This window comes from Panthera leo, chromosome C2 (genome assembly GCF_018350215.1).
Source record: "Panthera leo isolate Ple1 chromosome C2, P.leo_Ple1_pat1.1, whole genome shotgun sequence".
NCBI lineage: Eukaryota > Metazoa > Chordata > Mammalia > Carnivora > Felidae > Panthera > Panthera leo.
In genome coordinates, this window is record NC_056687.1 from 120,697,360 (window position 1) to 120,719,751 (window position 22,392).

Genomic DNA, 22,392 nt, shown 5'->3' on the forward strand with positions numbered 1-22,392 from the left:
CCTAGTGAGCAGAAACATACTGCAAGGAGCCAAGGATATGACAAGATTGATTTAAAACATTAATTTCATTTAAGCACAAATGAGATCTTTCTTTGACATGTCCTCATGTCCCTGTCCCAGTCAATACTCCCTTATTGAAAGTGAAAAAAAAACCCTTTGAACGTTTTTATTTATTTATTTTTTTAATGTTTAGTTTTGAGAGAGAAAGAGACAGAGTATGAATGGGGGAGGGGCAGAGAGAGAGGGAGACAGAGAATCCAAAGCAGGCTCCGGGCTCTGAGCTGTCAGCACGGAGCCCCATATGGGGCAGAACCCGTGAACCACAAGATCATGACCTGAGCCAAGGCTGGATGCTTAACCAACTGAGCCACCCAGGTGCCCCCTGTGAATGTTTTTAAATACATCGGAGGAATAACTCAAAGTTTTCCTGGGATCATTAAGGAAATAGATGGAAAAGTCACCAGAAAAAGAAGACATTGCTTTTGAAGAAAAATGTGGGGACACTTTGGTACTTAATTTTCTATGTAATATGAATTCTTTAATACCTACACACTTGTTCGCAGAACTGTAGTTTTCATGGAATGCTCATCAATGGAGACAGAAAGAACATATCTCCCTGAACCTAAAGTTTGACTCACCAAAGAAGGATGCCATCCGCAAGTGATTTGAAAAGACTGCCATCATGAGGATTCATGGGTAGGAGATGTTTACAGTCAGGGTCATCCTCCAGAGCTTTGTTTATCCAGTTAACAAAAGCCACTTTTTCTTCCTCTGGAAACAGAAAATCTTAGTTATCAAACCTCATTGCACAAAATTAACCATACTACAAAAACACACTTTTTAACTTATGTTCAGAGATAATAAATGCTTATTATTAAAACTCTACTAAAATACTAAAGGGTTTAAGAGGGCATAAGGGCTTAAAGAGAAAGGGGAATTCATTCCACTTTTTCATCTGATATATTAGGGGACAGGAAGATGTATAGCTTAAATGAGCACAATAAATATTCTATTTGATTCTAAAATCTTTACTAATACATATTGTTCCTGAAAGCTAATGAATCAGAAGCTGACTCTCAGAGTTCAGATTACACACACACACACACACACACACACACACACCCCAGGGTTAAAAATACAAGAAACAAATTTCCACAACAATAAACTCCACAACCCCCACCAAAATTTACAGAGTTGTGATCTGGGGCTTATGACATAAATATTAATTTCAATCAAGAGTTATTTGAATGAATAAAACAGCTCCATTTCTGTGGAATTCCTACTATAAGAAAGCTGATACAAGTCTAGATATGAGGATTCTCAGTCATCTGCATCCTCAACTTCTCAACATATCATTTCTTCTGTGGGTACACTGATCTTTAGACAGAAAATATCGTTGAGCTAAGCAGTGGGAAGAATAGGAAGAAAACTTAAAAGAAAAATGTTCTACTGCTTTATTATTACTCTGTAAATATAAAAATCATTTAACAACATAAATCTTCAAAGAAAATAGTTCCCTTTTTTTAAGGTTTGTTTATTTTGAGACAGAGAACAAGAGTAGAGAGGGAGAGAGAGAGGGAGAGAGAGAATCCCAAGCAGGCTCCGTGCTGTCAGTGCAGAGCCCAAGGTGGGACTCAATCCCACAAACCATGATCATGACCCAAGCTGAAATCAAGAGTCAGCTGCTTAACCGACTGAGCCACCCAGGTGCCCCATAATTCCCATTTCTATCACAGAGTAGCATATGGTGACTTGACCTTCCCCAATTCCTAGAATTAGGTAATTTTCCTAAGGGCATATTTGGCAGGCACTCCCAAAATGTTATCTATCACTCACACACACACACACACACACACACACACACACACAGACGCAGTTACTAATATTTCTCTTTTGTACATATCATAATCTGCCTTTTAAGATTATCTTCTTGCTTCACCATACATACCTCCTCAGAGACTTAGAATATAGGGATTTTTTTTAATTTTTTTTTTTTAACGTTTATTTTTGAGACAGAGAGAGACAGAGCATGAACGGGGGAGGGGCAGAGAGAGAGGGAGACACAGAATCGGAAGCAGGCTCCAGGCTCTGAGCCATCAGTCCAGAGCCCGACGCGGGGCTCGAACCCACAGACCGTGAGATCGTGACCTGAGCTGAAGTTGGACGCTTAACCGACTGAGCCACCCAGGCGCCCGAGAATATAGGGATTTAAACATCAATGGGATATGGTACCTTCCATTTTAGTTCCAGTTGTGGTAACTTTGTATCTTTATGATAAAGATATACAAAGAAATACAACATAAGGGATATAAATACACCACAAGAGAGATATAAGCAATGTTTTAGAGAATTTAAAGAAAGAAAGAATCACTTCCAGTTGGGGTGGTCAAGAAAAGGCTTTATGGAGAAGGTACGATTTGAAAGATGGATTTTAAAGATGGATTTTTAAGATGGACAGGGAAAGGAAAGATGTTCCAGGTATAGGAACTGGGATTGAGAAACTGTTTCACAACTACTAGGATGGCTATAATAAGCAAAATGGACGATCACAAGTGTTGGTGAGAATGTGAAGAATTGGAACTTTTCATACATTGCTAGTGGGAATGCAAAATGATGCGGCACTTTGTAAAACAGTTTGGTAGCTTTTAAAAATGTTAAACACAGAGTTACCAAAAGACCTAGCAATTCCACTCCTAGGTATTAAGATAAGTTAAAGCATATGTCCACACAAAAATGTGTATACAAATGTTCATACAGCATTATTCATAATAGCCGAGACAACCTGAACGTCTATCAATAGACAAAAGAACAAACTGTGATATCATCCAAAAAACAAAATATTGTACAGCAATAAAAAAATGCCATATAATATATGTCACAACATGGGTGATCCTTGAAAATATTATGCCAGTGAAGGAGCCTGTCAACTCTCAAGTGAAAGGCCACTGCTGTATGATTTCATTTACATGAAATTTCCACAATAGGCAAATCTACAGAAATAGAAACTAGAGTAATGGCTGCCAGAGGCTAGGGGAAGGAGGAATTGGGAGGGACTGCTAATGAGCATAGGGTTTCTCCTTGGGGTAATGAAAGTGTTCTCAAATTAGACAGTGGTGATGACTGTACAACTCTGTGAGTGTGCTAAGAACTAATGAACTGTACACTTTCTTTTTTAAATGTCTATTTATTTATTTTGAGAGAGGGAGAGAGAGAGTGGGTGGGGGAGGGGCAGGGAGCGAGGAGAATCCCACGCAGGCTCTGCACTGCCTGCACAGACATTCAATCGACTGAGCCACCCAGGCGCCCCTGAACTATACACTTTTAAAGGGTGAATTTCATAGCATCTCAATTATATCTCAATAAAGCTGCTCTTTTTTAAAAGCTACTAAATACTCCACACCTAGTTCTAGGTAATATTTACATGGGTAATCGTTTACACATGTACATATTCCTATGTAAAAAAAAAAAATCATCAACCATCAAGCCATATACTTAAAAATAGTACACTGTATGCTCTTACTATGTGCCTCTTATACCACAATAAATGAGAAAAAAATATATATGGTGACAGACATCAGAAAGGTGGTTTCCTCTGGGGAGAAACAGTTCCTGTTCGAGGCATGAAGGAACCAGTGAAAGTGATGAAATGTGTTCTCTTGATCTGGTGGCAGTTACATGGATGTTTACACATGCAAATATTCACTGAGCTGTACCGGTAAGATTATAGCACTTTGCTACATGCATATTATATCTCAATAAAAAGATATTTTAAAATCTTTTAAAATTTGACAACATTTTCATTAGAATGCATAGGTAGAAATGGAATTAAGGACTGAATCCCTATCAAAAAATAGACGTAGCATTTACAGGCCACTGACTTTAACCACACTTCTCTAGTGGGAAAAGGATAGAAAAAAATTACAATGCGTGGGAAAAGTGTGAGTATATTGCTATAGAAAAATCCAGTTAGAAAGGAAACCAATCAAGAGGACAATTAACAGATTCAGATCTCAAAGGAAAAGAGGGAAAAGTTACAATGAGTTTTTGTTAATAATTTAAAAAGCACAGTTCGAATTATACTCCTATGGACAAAAGGAACTGGGCCAAAGGTTCTCAGACATCTCGCCCACAAGAAGTAAGCTTAACATGGGGTAAGACATATCATCTTAAGAGTTAATGTGACTCTGGATTTCCCACCGGGCAACAATCCAGTGATTCTATCAGATTCAGCAAATCAGGTACTGTGCTCTCTAGTCACCCAGTTGCTTGATAATCAGGAATCTCAGGTCCTGGAAAATGGAAGGAAAACGTCCTTGCAATAAACCTCTCCATAAATTCTCAGATCAGGCCTAAAAGCAAACTCAGTTCACCAGTCAAGATGAAAAATCCATTCAGAGGTCATGACTGAACACAGTCAATGCCGAAATGTAAACAATTTTTATTTTGTTCTTTCTAATCTCTTTGCTGTGTGCTGTGCCTGACACAGTAGGGACCCACTGGTTTCAGTGATTCTACAATTTTTCATCCTGACAGCTCTGAAACTAAGAGGCATGTCAAATTTGATGGCACATTATAGTCTGATTTTCTTTCAATGGTACATAAAACAATGGTGTGAATTACAATGAACGGCATCTTAGATTTGATGAAATACGAGACTCAGTGAATGAGTCAATGAATGAAAGATCAAACTTAGAGTTGGAAGTTACCTGAATAAGAATGCTGTGTGCCCTCACTGGAAATGGATGATGTTCCTCCAATAGCAGTAATCCCTTCCCTCTTGTTAATTATTTTGCGGAACGTCTTACTGATGTCTTTGCTTTTTAACTCTTGCATCAGCTGGAATGGAATATAAGTAAAATTGAGCCTTAGCCAAATCATCATAAAAAACCTTTCAACATGAAGAATTACAAGTTATTTAGACTTCTTTATTTACTTGGAATGACATCAAAATAAATCCTCATCTGGGATTCTCACCCTTATTGCTTGTGTGCATAGACAGCACTCATGTCATTTTACCCATAACACAAAATGTACAAACGTTTGCACTGCAAGGACTAAAAGAAACTTTGTTATTATTAAGCTTAAATTGAATGCATTGAAATTATTCTCCTACACTTGCCATGATCTTTTGTATTGAAAACTAAAGAATAACTAACTACATGATGAAGATTTTTAAATGCTTTAGTGAAGATATTTGCTTGTCTGAACATTGCAAATGCATACATGTTAAAATAAATAAGTCAGATGTCATAGGAAATAACGTAGCTTGGACAAACACCCTCTCCCAATCACTCTTGTGACTGGCCAGACTGAATTTAATCAGTACTCTAAGCAGCAGCCGGAGTGAAGTATTTTTGGGTTTTTTGTTTTTTAATTTAAAAAAATTTTTTAAAGTTTATTCATTTGGGGTGGGGGAGGGCATGCGTGGGGGGAAGGGTGGAGAGAAGGAGAGAGAGAGAATCCCAAGCAGGCTCTGTGCCAACAGTGTGGAGCCCGACGCAGGGCTCCATCTCATGAACTGTGAAATTATGACCTGAGCAGAGATCAAGAGTCGGATGCTTAACTAACTGGGCCATGCAGGTGACTCCAGAGTGAGTTTTTAAAATTTCGCATCTGATCATGTCACCTCACACTCTCTTCCTCCTACATCACTGGCTTCCTATTGTACTTACGATAAAAATGAAAATCCTACAAGATCCTGCATGACCTGACCCCAACTTATTTCTCTAGCTGCATTCCTTACCTTCACCATCTCCCCCCATCCACGCTCAACTTGTTTCCAAGTGCTTGAGAGTATCCACCAACCCTGAAGCCAGCCTGTCTCGCACATCATTCATTTCTCCCACTCAACCCCTTTTACCTGTTTAACATCTTACTTCAGATCTCAGCTCGGTCTTCATAGTTTCCGACACGTTCTCTGCATCCCTGGGATCTCTAGCCTCACCAGCAAGTTCAGCTCCTTCTACTGTGAACTCTCAAGGGACCCATACTGCTCTACCATAGCAATTATCATAGATCTCTTTTAGCCATTTGTGTGACCCTGCTTCCCCACATGTAAAGCCCCTGAAGGCAGGGATCATCTCTCTTTTTGTTCATTGCATTATTCACACACAGTGCCTAGCAGAACCTAGCAAGAAAGGAGCTCAAATCTTTGCTTAGTGAACAAAGGATGCAAAACCAGACAGTTCACATTTCACAAATATTTAATCAATTATATTAATGGTTATATTTTCATATGAAAAATACAGTCATGGCGGTGGTGGTGGTGGAAGGGTGTGGCAGCTCACTCAACTGCTGGCTGGCAATGGCAGTGTGGCCATCTCTCTTGGCCTGAACTTTTGAAACACAACATATTCAATATTCAGTGCTACAATCTACTTTTCTTTTGTCAGTTGAGTCATGTATTATTTTTCATCTTGTTCGGTTCCCTGAGCCTTGAGGTACTTTTTAATAATGACACCATGTTATCATAGCCAGCATTGGGATTTACCTGGTGGTATTTGCTGAAACTAAAGATATCACTTAGCATGAGGAAATAACCAGTTTCCAGGAGGTATAGCTTCCATACCTTAGCTATTTCAGTCACACATAAAAATATTCCATTTCTCAAGACCAAGTACTGAGACATTAAAACATTGCATACACACAGATAGTCAATAAGCACTGAACTCAACTGTAGTCTTACTAGCACATGAGCTATTGCTATTTAAATCTGACTTCCAACAACTTGAGAATTTTTTTTCCCTCTGTTTTATGAATTATTTGTGGATACTATTGTTGTTGTCATCCTACTCGTCATTTTAAAGCAGTGTTTTTTTCTGGTCTCGAAGCCAGATTTGACCAGAGAGCAATGACATTACTAAAACTCTTCTCAAAGCAAAAAGATCAGTAACCAGAAAACTGAATTACTTACTGACACAAACTCTTCAAAACTGATTTTGCCATCTTTGTTGTTGTCAGCCACTGATAGAATTTTCTCCACAATCTCGCGCACCTTGTAGCCAGGCAGAGGAAGGCTTGCTTCCTTAAACAGGTCCTGTAGTTCATAGTCACTAACATACCCACTGTTGTCAATATCTGTAAAGACAAATTACGAATTGTCAAATCTCATTTGCACTCTTTATTCAAGGTGTGCACCCTGAAGGCCTCATGGGAGATTCACAGGCAGGTAGAACCTTTCAGGGTTGTCTCACAAGTGGCAGTAACCTTTTCTCCTGCACCTGAACTGTACAAGGGAGTCTATACACTTTATCAAAATATTCGTAGTAAATGGACTTTATCCCCATAGGTTTAGGACTACCATGTGTATTTTAAGTGCACAGTTTGAACAATGCTCTGACAGATGAAAAACTCAGGTTTAGCAGAACACCCATCCAGACTTTAACCTCACAGAATTTACAAAATGGATCTGCAGGCCCCACATTCTCTATAAAATATGTGCATCATATTAAATACACATAAGGTATCTCTGTTCTACATTTCACTTGGTGGCACTTCTGTTTCATTTGTTAATAATTCATTGCTTCTTCATTATGTATTTATGATACCATTATGTAGGCCGAATCATGTTTGATGGCGTTTTTCCATCAAGTGTTCAAGAAATAATTTCACACCTATATTTGGACTCTTGGAAGGGTTTCCAGGTGTTTTCACGTTATCGCTGAGATTCCCTTCCCTGGGTTTTCCCTAGAGACTAGATAACACTTCTTGACACAGAACAAAGGCAACACAAAACACTTCTGCCCAGAGTTGGCAACATGGCTTTGGACTGTCTGATTAGTTGCCTGGATCCACCTTGTTATATAGGCTTTATTTGTTCATCTGGTAACAGTTGCTATGTTTCCTGTATTTTACTTTTTCCTTTCAGTAAAAGAGCTGTCCTCACTATACTCAATTAATTATAAAGACAAAAACTTTTAGACTTAATAGTGTGCAGAACAAGTGGAAAGTTTCTAAAATAGAATCTACCAATAACCAAAATACTGCTATAATCTCAAAAGTCAGCTAATAAGCTAAACTACTGGACATTGCAATAAAAATATCACTTTCTTCGAACTTAGAGCAAAATATCATTATTTAGTACAAGTTCAGAATTGTTTCCTATATTTTGAGATAGACAAATGTTGTTCATAGCAACGTTATTTACAGTAGCAAAAAAGTAGAAACAACTCAAGATGTCCTTCAACAGATGAATGGATAAACAAAATGTGGTACAGACATAAAATAGAATGTTATTCATGATGGGGGTTGGTATTTATTGGGTAGAGAGTTTCAGTTTAGGGAAATGAAAGAGTTCTAAAGACAGAGATAGTGGTATGGTTGCATACAACATGAATGTACTTAATGCCACTGAACTGGACACTTACAAATTCTTAAAATAGTAAATTTTATGTCTATTTTACCATAACTTACAAAGGAAAAAAAAAGAAAAAAAGACAAATATTTTCACCTCTCATCTCTCCCTAGAGACCCCAAAATATCCCATCTAGTAAGGTTGGATGGGCATGTCCCTTTGCCTCTGGGAAAGGTTGTTTCGTACAAATTATCAGAGGGAATAGTAGGTTCTTAAGGAACAATTTATCTGGTCAATAAAGCTAGTACATATTATGCTAGTGTTAGCACTGCCTTCATACAGAGTAAATTATCTGGCTGTCAGATTTGTTCCATCAGTGAATTATTTATTCAAAATATCATTAAATAAATATTGCAGGATTATATGTCCATGAGTCATAAAGAGTAAAGTTCATGTACTAAACAAAGAAGAGATTACTAATTCATTCATTTCTACCAAGACCTAGGCAGCACTTTTATTCAAGCTACCAAACTGCACCTATAAAATAACACCAATAGCAGACTAGGGATACATTTTTATTATTTCCTCTGTTTCAACACTCAAAATGAGCAGAATGTCCTAATAATTGCCTAATTTTTGTCTTGAAAAGACTCTGGGCACTGCATATAATACTCTATAAAATTTATTATTAAAAATAATCTTTTAGAGGCCATACCATATTCATGCAATGCTCTAATGACAAATATATTGTCCTCAAAAAAACAAAAAACAAAAACAAAAAAAAAAAAAACGAGATTAAGGCATTCACTATGAGCCTAATTCAGCCACCACGCAGACTGTATTCGGAAGGTTTGAGTTACTCTGGGGATGGCTGTGCAGGGAGAAGTGGAAGGGTCCAGAGATTTGTACAACTCACTTCACTTCATAGCAATAATGTGTAAGTTGTGAGCTTCCTGACAGCTTTACTTTTTCTTTCTGGAGAGGCTTTCTTTTTCAAACTTCAATCTTTCTTTTCTCTTTATATTGGTCTCTAAAATTCTGTACCACATCTCATTTACATGAATTTTAGTCATGATTCACTAGGTTTGTGAGAAATCTAGGCACAAGATCAACTGTGATCATATGTCCACCCCAGTCTATTATCTGACCGTTTCTCACAGACTGTCTTTTTTTTTTTTTTTAACGTTTATTTATTTTTGAGAGTGAGAAAGAGTGCAAGTGGGAGAGGGGTAGAGAGAAAGAGGGAGAGACACAGAATCTGAATGTGAGCTGTCAGCACAGAGCCTGGCACGGGGCTCAAACTCACGGACGGAGAGATCATGACCTGAGCTGAAGTCAGATGCTTAACCAACTGAGCTACCCAGGCGCCCCACAGACTGCTCCTCTGTACCAGAGAAGGAGCCTACTATGGGAGGAGCAGGATTGGTGGTGTCACCATTCCAAGATCCTTTCACTGGGCTCGCCTTTCACTTGCATGCGTTTGCAGACTAGAGCAAAAGATATTTATCTTCTTGTTTGCCACAGGTTTCCTAGGAGCAAAGCGCAGAAGAATTGTGATCCAAAGGAGTATGAGGGAATTTTTTTTGGAAGAAAAATACAAAGCCATCAAATGATAATGTTATAAAGACAAAACAATGAATGGCTTTAAAAAGTGAAAGAAGAAAAATAAGACACACAGCCCTTAAAAACAATATTCAGATTTTAAAATGTTTTGCGCGAAGTCAGAAAGTGTTACTGTTAGCAACAAACGTGAAGGCCAGAGTTCAGTTTATAAACAAGGAAGTGTTTCTATATTTTCTTTCTGTAATGAGGATATCATGTTAAACGTATTCAGTTACACTGTCATTCATTAACCTGGATTACTCTCAGCAGAGAAATTATCAAAGAATTCAAAGTCCAATTCTCTTAGAAATTCAAGCCAGTCTTAATTTATCTTTCAGAAAGAAAGAATCCAGTGAAACCTAGATGGGGGTGGGGGGGAGAAACAGGATAAAGCTAGGGGTAAATGGGTGGTAGTAAAACCAATAGAGGGTATTCCATTCCTGGAAGTCTGACATCAAGCAGAATAGCAATGTCGTATTTAGTTTTTCTCAAGCATACCTATTTTATTAAATGCTTCCTGTAGCTCTTCCAGCTCTTCCCGAGAAATGGTAGTGGTACTGTTTTCCATCTTTGAAGAAAAGACTACCTTCAGGTCTTTATAGCTAGAAAAAACAATGTTATAAAAAGAACATTAGCCCTTTGAAAACATTTATCTAAGCAATACAGAATACACAGGCAGTAAAATCTCTAGAAGAAATCACCTGAGAAGTCTGCCTGACAAGGAACAAATAGGAACAGATACCCATAACACTATTTCCCAGCATAGGTGGGCCAGACAATAAGAGAGTCCGCAGAGGGAAGGAATGGAAGGAATGCCTGTCTTTTACGCCTTGTCCTTACACAGGGCATACATGTCTCCCGGTAGCCTGTACAATTTTCATTTACATTTTACCCCACTCCTTCAGTAAAATAAACATTTCAAGTTTGAGAGAAGGGTAGCATTTATAAATGTAAAGGACGTGGTCAGGAAGTAAAATGTTAAGACATGAATAATGTCCACAAAAAGAATAAAGTAAGCACATAATTTTTCAAATAATTTATACATTAACATTTTCACTGATCAGTTAAAAATCGTTTTAAATTGTGTGAAGTCCTCGAAGAGTGTTACGGCTCATTTGTCACTTGTATACATACTTGCTTGGGAATTTGGGGGGGTTCTTCCCCAAATTTCTGTATCTTACAGTTATTCTGGGGCCTGGTTCTAATTAAAGTATAATTAAATCTTCGGGTTTTAAAAAATATACCATTGCCCACTATTTAATTTTTAATTTTTTTTGAATGTTTATTTATTTTTGAGAAAGAGAGACACAGCATGAGTGGGGTAGGAGCAGAGTGAGAGGGAGACACAGAATCCAAAGCAGGGTCCAGGCTCTGAGCTGTGAGCACAGAGCCCGACACGGGGCTCGAACCCATACACCGTGAGATCATGACCTAAGCTGAAGTCCGACGCTTAACCAACTGAGCCACCCAGGTGCCCCTATTTAATTTTTAAATAAATTAAATAGTCATGAGTAACTTTTTCAAGGTGTGAAAGTGAGTAACTCATTGCTTCATCACTAAGCTGTCATCGAACCAAACTGTGTTTCATTCTTGTCTCTAGGTCCAGGTACTCTGCAGTCTCCCAAATATAATGTGGTCACAAGCCATATAAACACATAAATATGTATTTGAATAATAATACACATTACTTATGTAATAATATATAAAGTATATATTATATACTTGTGAAATAAAAATTTGCATTTTAAAAGAAAGCTGCCTTTGTAAAATTCTTAGTAAAGTTTCGGAGGAAGAATTCTTGCTAGATCGACTCATATTTATCAGGCACATCATTTGTCAGTCCTGAAACCCTCCAGAAGGCAGTTACTAGAATTCACTTTGCAATTTTAGAAATGAGGAACACAGCATTTAACCAGTTTCCAAACACCTGGCATGGAAGGAGTCCTACCTGGATGCCTGAGACAGCTCAGAAGAGCACAGTATTTCAGAGTCATCTTGAAAGATGCAGCCCAAAGGCAGCCAGGATCACTGACCAGAGACTCACCAACAGGGCAGGTTATGTTGAATTCTATAGACAGATGTATCTTCCCATAGATTTTGTTATGTGCCATATATTTCTTCAGTAATTCCAAAACTGCTTTCCTTCTCCGCTTTGTTTTTTTAGCCCATATAATTTAAAAAACTTTCTTTCACCAATTAAAGTCTTTCTCCCCCGCTCCTAATCCTCAAGGGTATCCTGGCATAACAAAGTATATATTTAGAAAGTTAAGGAAGTATATTCTAAAAATGAACTTCCCAATTAGATGAAATGGGATCTGATCTTTTATCCTCCCTCAAATTTCTAACTTCCATGAACCTCTAAAAGCTTTACCAAAATTGGGGCACCCGGGTGGCTCAGTCAGTTGAGTGTCCGACTTTGGCTCAGGTCATGATCTCACGGTTTGTTGGGTTCAAGTCCCGCAGCTAGCTCTGTGCTGACAGCTCAGAGCCTGGAGCCTGCTTCCGATTCTGTGTCTCCTTCTCTCCCTCTCTCTGCCCCTCCCCACCCTCAAAAATTTAAAAAAAAAAAAAAAAATTACAAAAATTTTTTTAAAAACTTTACCAAAATTAGTCTAAGCAGCGATTTATAATTTATAGGATCTAAAACCCCAGGATCCAGAACAGTTTCAGCGAAAAGGCTTTAAGAACAGCCCTTGAGACCAAGAAGATTCTGAAACCTTTCTCCAACTGTAAAGATCCCAACTGTGAGGGACCAAACCTGTTTTCACTAGCACCTTTTGGTTTCTGGGCTATTCTGTTTTCTCTCCTCCCCCTGTGGCCCTAGCCCTGGTCACCTGAGATCCTGAGTTCTTGAGGTAGCCGTTGACACAGAGGAGGCAGCCTGCCCCCTAATCTATCCTCCAAAATTCCCTTTTTTCCTTACTTCCCCCTTCTCTAGTAATATAAAAAATAATGGCAAATATTTACTGAGGGCTTTCAATGGGCCTGGAGCTATGCTAATGTCATACATGAGCTTACTATGTATTGATCTGTTCTTCTATTGATTGAACAAGTGTCCTCCCTTAAATGTAAATTAGAGGGCTGCACAGGTTACCTAAGGAAGGTTTAAAAAGAGAGAGAGAGAGACAGACAGACAGACAGAGAGACAGAGAGAGACAGAATCAACATCAAATCTGTTTCTAATGCCTCCAAACCCTTAAAATCTACATGTAGTTCAATTAGCATCCCTATTCTCTCACTGCAAGCATCACAGGTAGTTTTAAAGAAAAGACTGATGACCACTTCACACTTAAGTATAGGTGACTGATAAACCCTTACAGTGCTCATCAGATTTATATTTTATGGGCAAAACTTTTTTTAAGGATATGAGGGAATTTTTTTTAAGTTTATTTATTTTGAGAGAGAGAGCGTGCACAGCAGGGAAGGGGCAGAGAGAGAGGGAGAGAGAGAATCCCAAGCAGGCTCCGCACTGACAGTGAGGAGCCCAACATAGGGCTTGAACTCACAAACTGAGAGATCATGACCTGAGCTGAAACCAAGACTCGGATGTTTAACTAACTAAGCCACCCAGGCGCCCCTTAAGGGCAAATTTATATTTTAAGGGCAAATGTCTGTTTTCTTTAGACTAACAGATGAATACATTATTAGACTATTTATACATCAGCAAAATAAATGAACTACACCCGTTTCTTAAAAACACAGTAACTGGAAAAAGCAAAGTGCTAAGAGATACATACGGTATATGTACCAATTATTGTGAATTATAAAAACACATGTATGTACTACATATGTTGCCAAACATATATAGTAAAACTTAAAAACACATGGGAATGATGCAACAAATTCAGAATAGTGGTTGTCTATGGAGAAGTAGGAAAGGGGCACAGCTGGGAGCTGGCGCTGGATCCATTACATTTTTTTAAGAGAAATTTGAAGCAATTATGGCAAAATTTAACATCTGTTCAATCTGAGCATTCAGTATATGGATACTGGTTATACTGTCTCTGTACCTACTTTAAGAATTCTTTTGTTTTAAATAATTCACGAGATAATTTTTTAACTTTTAAGTTCAGATAGTAAAAAAAAAATGATACGTAAATAAAATAATAAAGGTAACACAAGAATATGTTTTGAACAGGAGAAAACTTCCCAAAGTCCCTCAGGACACGGGGAAACATTTTTTTCAAGTACTTCAATCTTGAACAGTCAAAACAGTTAATATTATTGTAGAAGAATAATTTATTGAAATATCAAATTGTGTTTCTTCTCCAAGAAGAATTGTGTTTCTTCTTCCCCGCCCCAGTCACACACCTCAACTAAAGCAGTAACTACCTCTTGTCAGGCACGCTGGCAGCACAAAAGCAAAACCAGCCTGGAATCTGCGGTTCTGAGTCCTCGGGTAGAAGCACAAACCTCCTCAGGTTTACTGGGTGTTCTGGGAATGGGGCAGCAGGAGGAGGAAATCCCTGAGAAGCCACTAGATAAGGAAGACAGAGAGAGGCAGAAATTGTCTCCATGGGCAAACAGGGAAATCTGCAGATGCCGGCAAGGAAGACTGTGGCCACAAGGGTGGCAGAGACAGGGGCAGACAAGGTGCAGGAGAATCCGTGCTGAAGGAATGCACCGTTGTGAGTAACGGGCATTTCCCAGGCAGACACTGGGGACTGATGATCCAGGACAGAAGAGCCTCCCGCGAGCCTCTGCTCTAAGACCCCAGAACAAGAGAGGCTGAGGGGCAGATTCCAGGTGCCTGAGAAGCGCTTGACTGACTCAGGCAGGATGAGCCATCACAGTCAAAATGAGAACAAACTGAAGGTTGATGGGGAGGTGGAGGAGAGGGAAAGTGGGTGATGGGCATTGAGGAGGGCACCTGTTGGGATGATGAACACTGGGTGTTGTACGGAAACCAATTTGACAATAAATTATATTTAATCTAAAAAAATAAATTTGCTTTAAAGAACATACACAAATATGATATTTCTTTCATACCTGACTTTTATGGAAAAAGCCTGTCCTTTTTTATGGAAAAAAAAAATCCTCCAATTCTCTGGAGAAGTGCCTAGGCTCAGAGGTTCTGGAGCATGGCAGTATCTCTGGGAGGGGCAATACTATGGCATCCTATATCCTCCCCCTCTTCTTCATAAACTTCTCTTATCTCCCACTGCAATGTTCCACTTTTCTTACTATGTTCTATTTTCAGCTCCCAGTACAAGTTTAAAGATCACAAGGTCAGTAGAATAAGTCACTATATGAAAAAAATAAGCAGCTAAGAAGTATGACTGAAGAGTTTCCTTTTTAGTTTAAAGGAAACCTGGAAAATACTTTCATTTTTCTGTATTTCCAGCAATCTTTTTTCAACCACATTTCACAACAGGGAGCGACATCATTCTGCAAAACGCAAACATTCATATTCCCTACCAAACTGTTACTTCATCAGATTTTCTCTAGTTAACTGGAATGTCTACTGACTTTCTAATATAAATATGAACTGGGAGACCACTGACTTTATTAAATATTACACACCAGCCTGACCCCTCTTTGGACAGAGAAAGCTATTAAATGGGTATGACATAATTCACATTTCTCCTGAGCATCCTTCTGCACTGAAAGAACTGAGCTCCATTTTTTTTTATTCATTTTACAAGGGGCAGCTATGCTGGCGAACTTTCCTGATAAGTCATCAACTGGATGGCCAACAAGCCTAAACTGGCAAAATCCCAAGCTGTCTTAAAAGGGTAACTGTTATAAAAATGTAACTTTATTCTCAGATAAGCAAAACCAATTGCCTAAGTGCCTGCACAATCGTAGAGACCATAATCAGCACCAATATGAAGAGTTAAGCCAGGTATAACACATCTGTGAGGCAGTGACACTTAGTTCCAAACTAACTCATTTGTGACTTCTTTTTAAAGGGCGGCCTAGCAATCTACAAAAACAAACATGACAAAAAATAATAATATACAGATATCTTAATGTTGGGGATTTTTTCTGCTTCAGTTCCAAGGATTAACCATTTCATCAGTCCCCACACCACCTAATTCATGTGCCTTCTGCCCCCTACTCTCCATTCCATGGTCTGCCCGCCACACTCATGTCCTTACCTCCTTCCCACCTGCATTAGCATCATAGCCTGTTTTCACCTTGGCTCTTATATGTTATTCAGCTCACATGCATTAACTTATTCTTGATCATGTACTGCCTTGTGATAGTCACATTTTGTTAATCTCATTCACCTTCCTAAACTCACTTCTTGCTCTATACAGGTAAAAGATGCAGTTTTCTGATTTTTATGTTTTCAATAGCCTTAATGTGTTACACATGTGGGGAAAATTTACTAAAATTCACTAATGGTAATACTTCTCTTCATAGAGCAGGGAGAGTACTAGGTAAAAAGGTGCCAAACAGAACAGTTGTCTGTGCAAAATGTGTCACCAACAGGTGAGTGAAGAGACTGAAAGAATCTCCATACCTCAATCACCGGTTCTCTTCATTCACTCACCCACTTACTCATTATTTATTCACAACTTACGGAGCACCTGTTCACCCTACCCAGTATTAGGGGCACAAAGATGGTATTCAAAATTTTGAGCCCACTTGGCTATATATAGCAGGTGTTTTTTCTAAATCTTTCAAAAATAATTTTTGTCCATTTCCCCCAAATTCCTTTACAAAGGAGTATATATATATATATACATATATATATATATATATATATATGTATATATGTGAAAATATATATATATATGTATGTATGTAAATACCCTCAATTCTTCCCTGGATGAATCTTTTAAGTGCCAATGCTCTTGTGCAAACACCAGATGTCTAAATAAGGAAATCTGCTGAGCAAAGCAGAAAACAGAGAGGACTTGCCTACATCTTCTCCCCACTCACTGCCTTACTGCATGAGCCACTGCCATGGTCATCTCCATGACCAGCCACAATTATAGTGATAATACTACTGCGCATTTGTACATTTGGGCACTGAGTTTGGTGCTGACCTGAGCATTCATCGGCTGCTAAAGTTGCCACCAAGACCTTTCTGTATCCATTCACTTAAAAGCCTCAATATGTAGCCCATAGTAAGAGAGTTTAAAATCATTTAGTCAAGTATTCAGCAAATAGAATTTGAACTAAGCATGAAGGTTTAAAGATTAATAAGAATTAATTTCTTCTAGAACTATACTTTTTTTTTTTAATTTTTTTTTAACGTTTATTTATTTTTGAGACAGGGAGAGACAGAGCATGAACAGGGGAGGGTCAGAGAGAGGGAGACACAGAATATGAAGCAGGCTCCAGGCTCTGAGCTGTCAGCTCAGAGCCCGACGCGGGGCTAGAACTCACGGACCGCAAGATCATGACCTGAGCCAAAGTCGGCCGCCTAACCGACTGAGCCACCCAGGCGCCCCTAGAACTATACTTAATATAATGCTGATTGGGGTCAACTATAAATGCCTAAGTTTAATTAAAACTGATTTTTTGGTAAATGATATAAAGGAATATTATGATTCTCTTTTCATAAACAAATTAGAATTGTCCCCTAATTTGTTTGTTGTTTAAATCTAGATTTAAAGGGACCTCTTTGAATACTATATATTATTTACTGTCAAGCTCATTGAAACTATGTGATTCTAGGTTGGAAGTTTCTGGACTAATTGCAGCCAAGGCAATAGCAGTATATAGAGCAGCAATATGAGAAGGAAGGCTAGAAGGGGGTTGTGCATGCTTGTGCACGTGCAAACCACGCTTAGTAATTTTTCAGTTGAGAAATAGGAAATTGCATTAAACGTATACACAAAAGGTCTAAAGTAGAGTTTACTGATCAAAGTTTAGGTCAAGACTATCCATAGAAGACTGATTGGAACCATTTGGGGATGTGAAAGAAAGGGGAAGACAGGCCCCAGTACCTTCCTGAAGTCTCAAGCTCTAAGTTCAACATTAAGTGAATGCAGCTAACTTGTAAGCTGAGGAAATTACAGTCTATCAAGTGGGAATCAGTTCTTGGGACCTGCTGATCAATGTTGTCCCATGGCCCCAAGCTCAGCAACACTTCTGCCCAGCAGCCCATGAAAAGCCTTCCTGGTTCCTGAAGTCCTGGAGGAGGACGGAGGCCCTTATATCTGACTCCCTAGACTTTAGCCTTTTCCTGATGTGTACATGATGCCAGCCAGGGCTCTGAAAGGGGAAGCTGCTGCTGAGCCACAGTGGACTGCTGCCAACAGGAATCAGGCCCAAGGTCACCACATCTTCTGACTTTTAAAGAAAAGCCAGAAATCCATATTTTTATGTGAAATTTTATTTTCAGTTTTTGCAAACGATGTGAATCCTTTTATAAAACACCATGTGTGTCAGATTAAAACTCTGGTCTATTAATTTTGCTTCTACACCTCCCTAATTCCATGTGACCTCACTTGGTCTCCCAAGGGAACCTGGTAGAACTATGTTTCTCTAGAAACACTCGCATAACATTAGCTCAGTCTAAAAGCCCGAAGAACACATTTTGTCCCTTAATGTGTCAAAACCCAACCTCTGCTATGCACCACTCACCACATCCCTGCTCCCAGTAAGGGATATTTCTAAGTGTCAGCTTCTCTGAAAGAAGAGGAGCCAGCAGGTCAGGAGCCCACTAATCACAGATTCCCAGCTCAGGTAACTGGACCTGCCCATCATCCCAGGATCTTTTCCTTCTCGTTTATTATTTATATCCCACCTACTCTCCCCCACTCCCACCTCCACTTTAGAACTTCTCTTTCTGAGAAAATTCACCATAGTAATGTTCCCCAAACTGCTATCATATAATGTTACAATACCATCAATACTTCGAATATCATTTCCCAATGTTTTGTTTTGTTTTCTTCTCCAGTAACCATTTCCCTTCTCCTGGTAATAGCACCAATTTTAGTTTTGGGGTTCCGCTCATTCCATATAATCCACATATAACAGTTGAGTGAAGTTCCAGGTCCAAGCCAATCAATACATCATATTCTCTGCTGTAGGGATTTGGTTTAGGGATAGGCATGCAACACAGTTGGAGCCAATGAGACATTAAGAAAGCTTTTGTGGAACTTTCTGTAATAAGAGTCCCACAAACTCCCCTGGATCAGTTTTCATGAAGAAGTACAGGCCAGAACAGCCACATCAATATTGCCTCCAGAAGGGGAAGACCTGAAGCAGAGAATTAAGCCAAAACCAACATAGCAGAGAGCAGAGCCAGTGGGTGAAGAGAAAACCTGTCTGGGCAGAGTTAAGTGCTAAATCCCACTGGGCTAAAGCCTTTATGTCTTTAGTTACTTGAAACAATTTTTCTTTAAAGCCAGTTAAACTAAGTTTCTATTGCTTGCAACCAAGAGTCCAAACTGATATATGAGGAGTAATAACAGACATAGTTTACAAAAAGAAAATGTAAGGGGGGGGGGCGTCAATTCCTCAAACAATAGAAAATATTTAAACATTCCGAACTGGGAAAGAAAATTAATCATAATTATATTTTCTAAGTTTACACGTAGATAAGAAGCATAATAGTTTTAAGGTTTTTGTTTTTGTTGTTGTTGTTGTTGTTTGGTTGACACACAATGTTACATTAGTGTCAGGTGCACAGCATAGTGATTCAGCATCTCTATATGTTGTGCTGTGCTCACCACAACTGTAGCTGCCATCTGTCACCACTCAACACTATCACAGTATCATTGGTATTTGTCATAATTTGTATTTTATCACCACCACCACACCTGATCTCAGAAAGCTCAGTGCACTAGTGAAGTACAAAAAAGTTAGATTATGGTTCCTCCCACAGCAATCAGCAGCACTGAAGATTACATTCATAGCCTAAAGGCCCCAGGCTTATGGCTTCTCTGTACCTTTTTTCCCTTCCCTTTATCCAGAAAGATTCTCCTTCCCATTTCTGTTAATTCGTTTCTAGGTAAAGATGAAAAACTCAGGGGAGCCTGGGTGGCTTAGTTGGTTAAGCTGCTGACTTCGGCTCAGGTCATGATCTCTCAGTTCGTGGGTTTGAGCCCCCCATCAGGTTCTGTGCTGACAGCTCAGAGCCTGGAGCCTGCTTTGGATTCTGCATCTCCCTCTCTCTCTGCTGCTCCCCCATTTGCTCCCCCATCTCTCTCTCTCTCTCTCTCTCTCTCTCAAAAAATGAATAAACATTAAAAAAATTTTTTTTAAAAAGATGACAAACTCAGTAGTAATATATTATGCGGAATGGCAGGCCTTTTTGTTGTGAGGCAGGGCAGGGCAATCCAGCTACAGTAAAAAAACATTCAGAGTCAAGAAATCATTAAAGTCAGGAAATTACTAATGCAGTGCAGGTAACGGGGCGGGTGCGGGGTGGTGGGGAGAGCAACTTACCAAACACCTGACAGTAAAAAAACAGACATCTAAGATGTTTGCAGGTTTATCCAACAGCTCACTGAAAGCAGGTACCCCCAAGTATCAAGACCCTGTAAGTTAGTTCAATTTCCAAAGGGGTACTTCATCTAAACCTCAATGGGACCCACATTATAATTTGCTGCATGGCACAGTAATGTGCTTCCAAAGTACAAAGGGAACAAGGAAGATATATGGCAGACAGGAATTCAGGAATGAATGAAGATGAAAAAACCAAAACTCTCCATCTAGTCTTTTTTTTTTTTTTAAGTTTATTTATTTATTTTTAAGTAATCTCTACACCAAGTGTGGGGCTCGAACTCATGACCCTGAGATCAAGAGTTGCATGCTCTTCCGACTGAGCCAGTGAGGCATCCCTCCATCTTGCCTTGTAATGGCATTTTTTTTTTTTTACATGATTAGTGGTCTAATGTAGTTACAGATGCTGAAAGAAAGTGGCCTGAAATAAACTTTAAGTAGGAACATTAGAAACAACAGGTTTTTAAATCAAATCTATTTGCTGCTTTTATTGTTGTTTTGGATTCCAGTTTACAATCATTCCATGAGATGTCACTATATCACTATTCGAAATTATACAAGCTGCCTAATTATTCTCTATTTTTAAATTCTAGAAGAAACCATTCCAAAAGCTGATGTCTTCCATATCTTCCATAATTCTCTCTCTCTCTCTCTCTCTCTCTCTCTCTTTGGTTGTTGTTCCTTAATACTACCATTTCCTTCTTCAGAATATAGCCTCAATAATTTTTGGCTGTAAAACTATGCCTCCAGACTCCAATCCCTCCCTGTTAACAATTCTTCTTTCCCAATCTACCCTGAGAAAGACCTCTTTCTCCCAAGGCCTCTTCCTGGTTGTCCCATAACTTCCCTTCATGTCTTTTCCTGTCCCGAGAAACTCTACTCTTTCACATTCAATTCTTCATGTGCCCTCCAAGCAGAGCTCAAATTCCACCATAAATTTCTCCATTGGCCTCATTGCGTCTCAGCACACTTACTGGAAACATCTAAGGTGCTAGGTGTTGTTCCAAATGTTGGAGGTAATCTACTGGTGACTCACATATGGAACTGGCTCTCAAAGAATTTACAATCTAGTAAGGGAGCCAATAAACCCCAGATGACAGCAATGGCAAGCACATGATACTCCTTCACCCACTGCAGACGTCATTCACCAATCACAGCTCTTTCCCACAAGGCCTTGAGTTGCCTCAGGGTCCCCTTTTCAACATGGCCCCTGACAGAGCCCCTACCAAAGAGTCAGCCCTCAAAATGAGCTAGGATGCCACCTCCAGAACCACAATGCAAGCCAGAATGAAATAAGTAGGAAAGGAAGAATCTTCTGACGGCTTCTAGTCTTCAAAGAAGACTTTACAGAGCAGGTGGCATCTGAGCTGAACCTTGAAACAGGAAAAGGCAAAGAAAGATGAAAATTGCAGCTAAGGAAGAAAATTCTTAGTGGTCTCCCCACAGAGTACTCAGATAACTCCAATTTCTCAGACTTAGTATCTATATTGTATTACAGCACCTTATCACCTTGCAATTTTTAATTTTTTGAGAGCAATGGTGTATCTTCTATTTCTTCTCTAATTAAAAATTTCAAGGTGGTAAAATGATACAATACAATATAAATACTTAAAAACTCTACTTTTAACCTCTTGGTGACAGTGATGGTGAGTGATCTTATTCAAAAGATGTCACTCCTCTGAAAGCCTTTTTCTTAAAAAAGAAATCCACTTAATATCTTTACTAATTCTATTATTTCTAAATCCTTCCACAAAAGGGTGTTACAGTTCTTCAGTTTATTGCATATATATATATATATTTTAAGTCAGTCCTAATGTTGAAGTTATAATACAAATTTTTAGTTCCTGGCACTATACCATGAAGCACAATGAAGATCATCTTATTTAAATAAAGCAAGCTTGTCTTTTTGCCTATTGGTAATAGCTACTTCTGACATGAAAAATAACCCCTGCGATCTCCAAAGATGCCTGCATGCTACATCTTCTAATCGGAGCAGGCCAATGCTGGCCAGCCCAAAGATTCTTTCTTTTTCCATTCAAATAGGTCAACAATTCACTCCTTATGCACCTCAGAAAACAACTTACTGT

The 22,392-nt window shown here is 38.9% G+C and overlaps 1 protein-coding gene across 2 annotated transcripts in view; it reads right to left on the reverse strand.

Annotated features, from left to right (window-relative positions):
- PLS1 (plastin 1) overlaps window positions 1–22,392 on the reverse strand; it is a 125,189-nt gene that overhangs the window by 31,542 nt on the left and 71,255 nt on the right. For both annotated transcript variants that reach the window (XM_042955168.1, XM_042955169.1), the window contains exons 2-5: window positions 10,394–10,497; window positions 6,914–7,077; window positions 4,707–4,836; window positions 639–771 (exon numbers count right to left, since the gene is read on the reverse strand). In XM_042955168.1, the coding sequence (XP_042811102.1) occupies window positions 639–771; window positions 4,707–4,836; window positions 6,914–7,077; window positions 10,394–10,497 (531 nt within the window). The remainder of the gene's footprint in view (window positions 1–638; window positions 772–4,706; window positions 4,837–6,913; window positions 7,078–10,393; window positions 10,498–22,392) is intronic.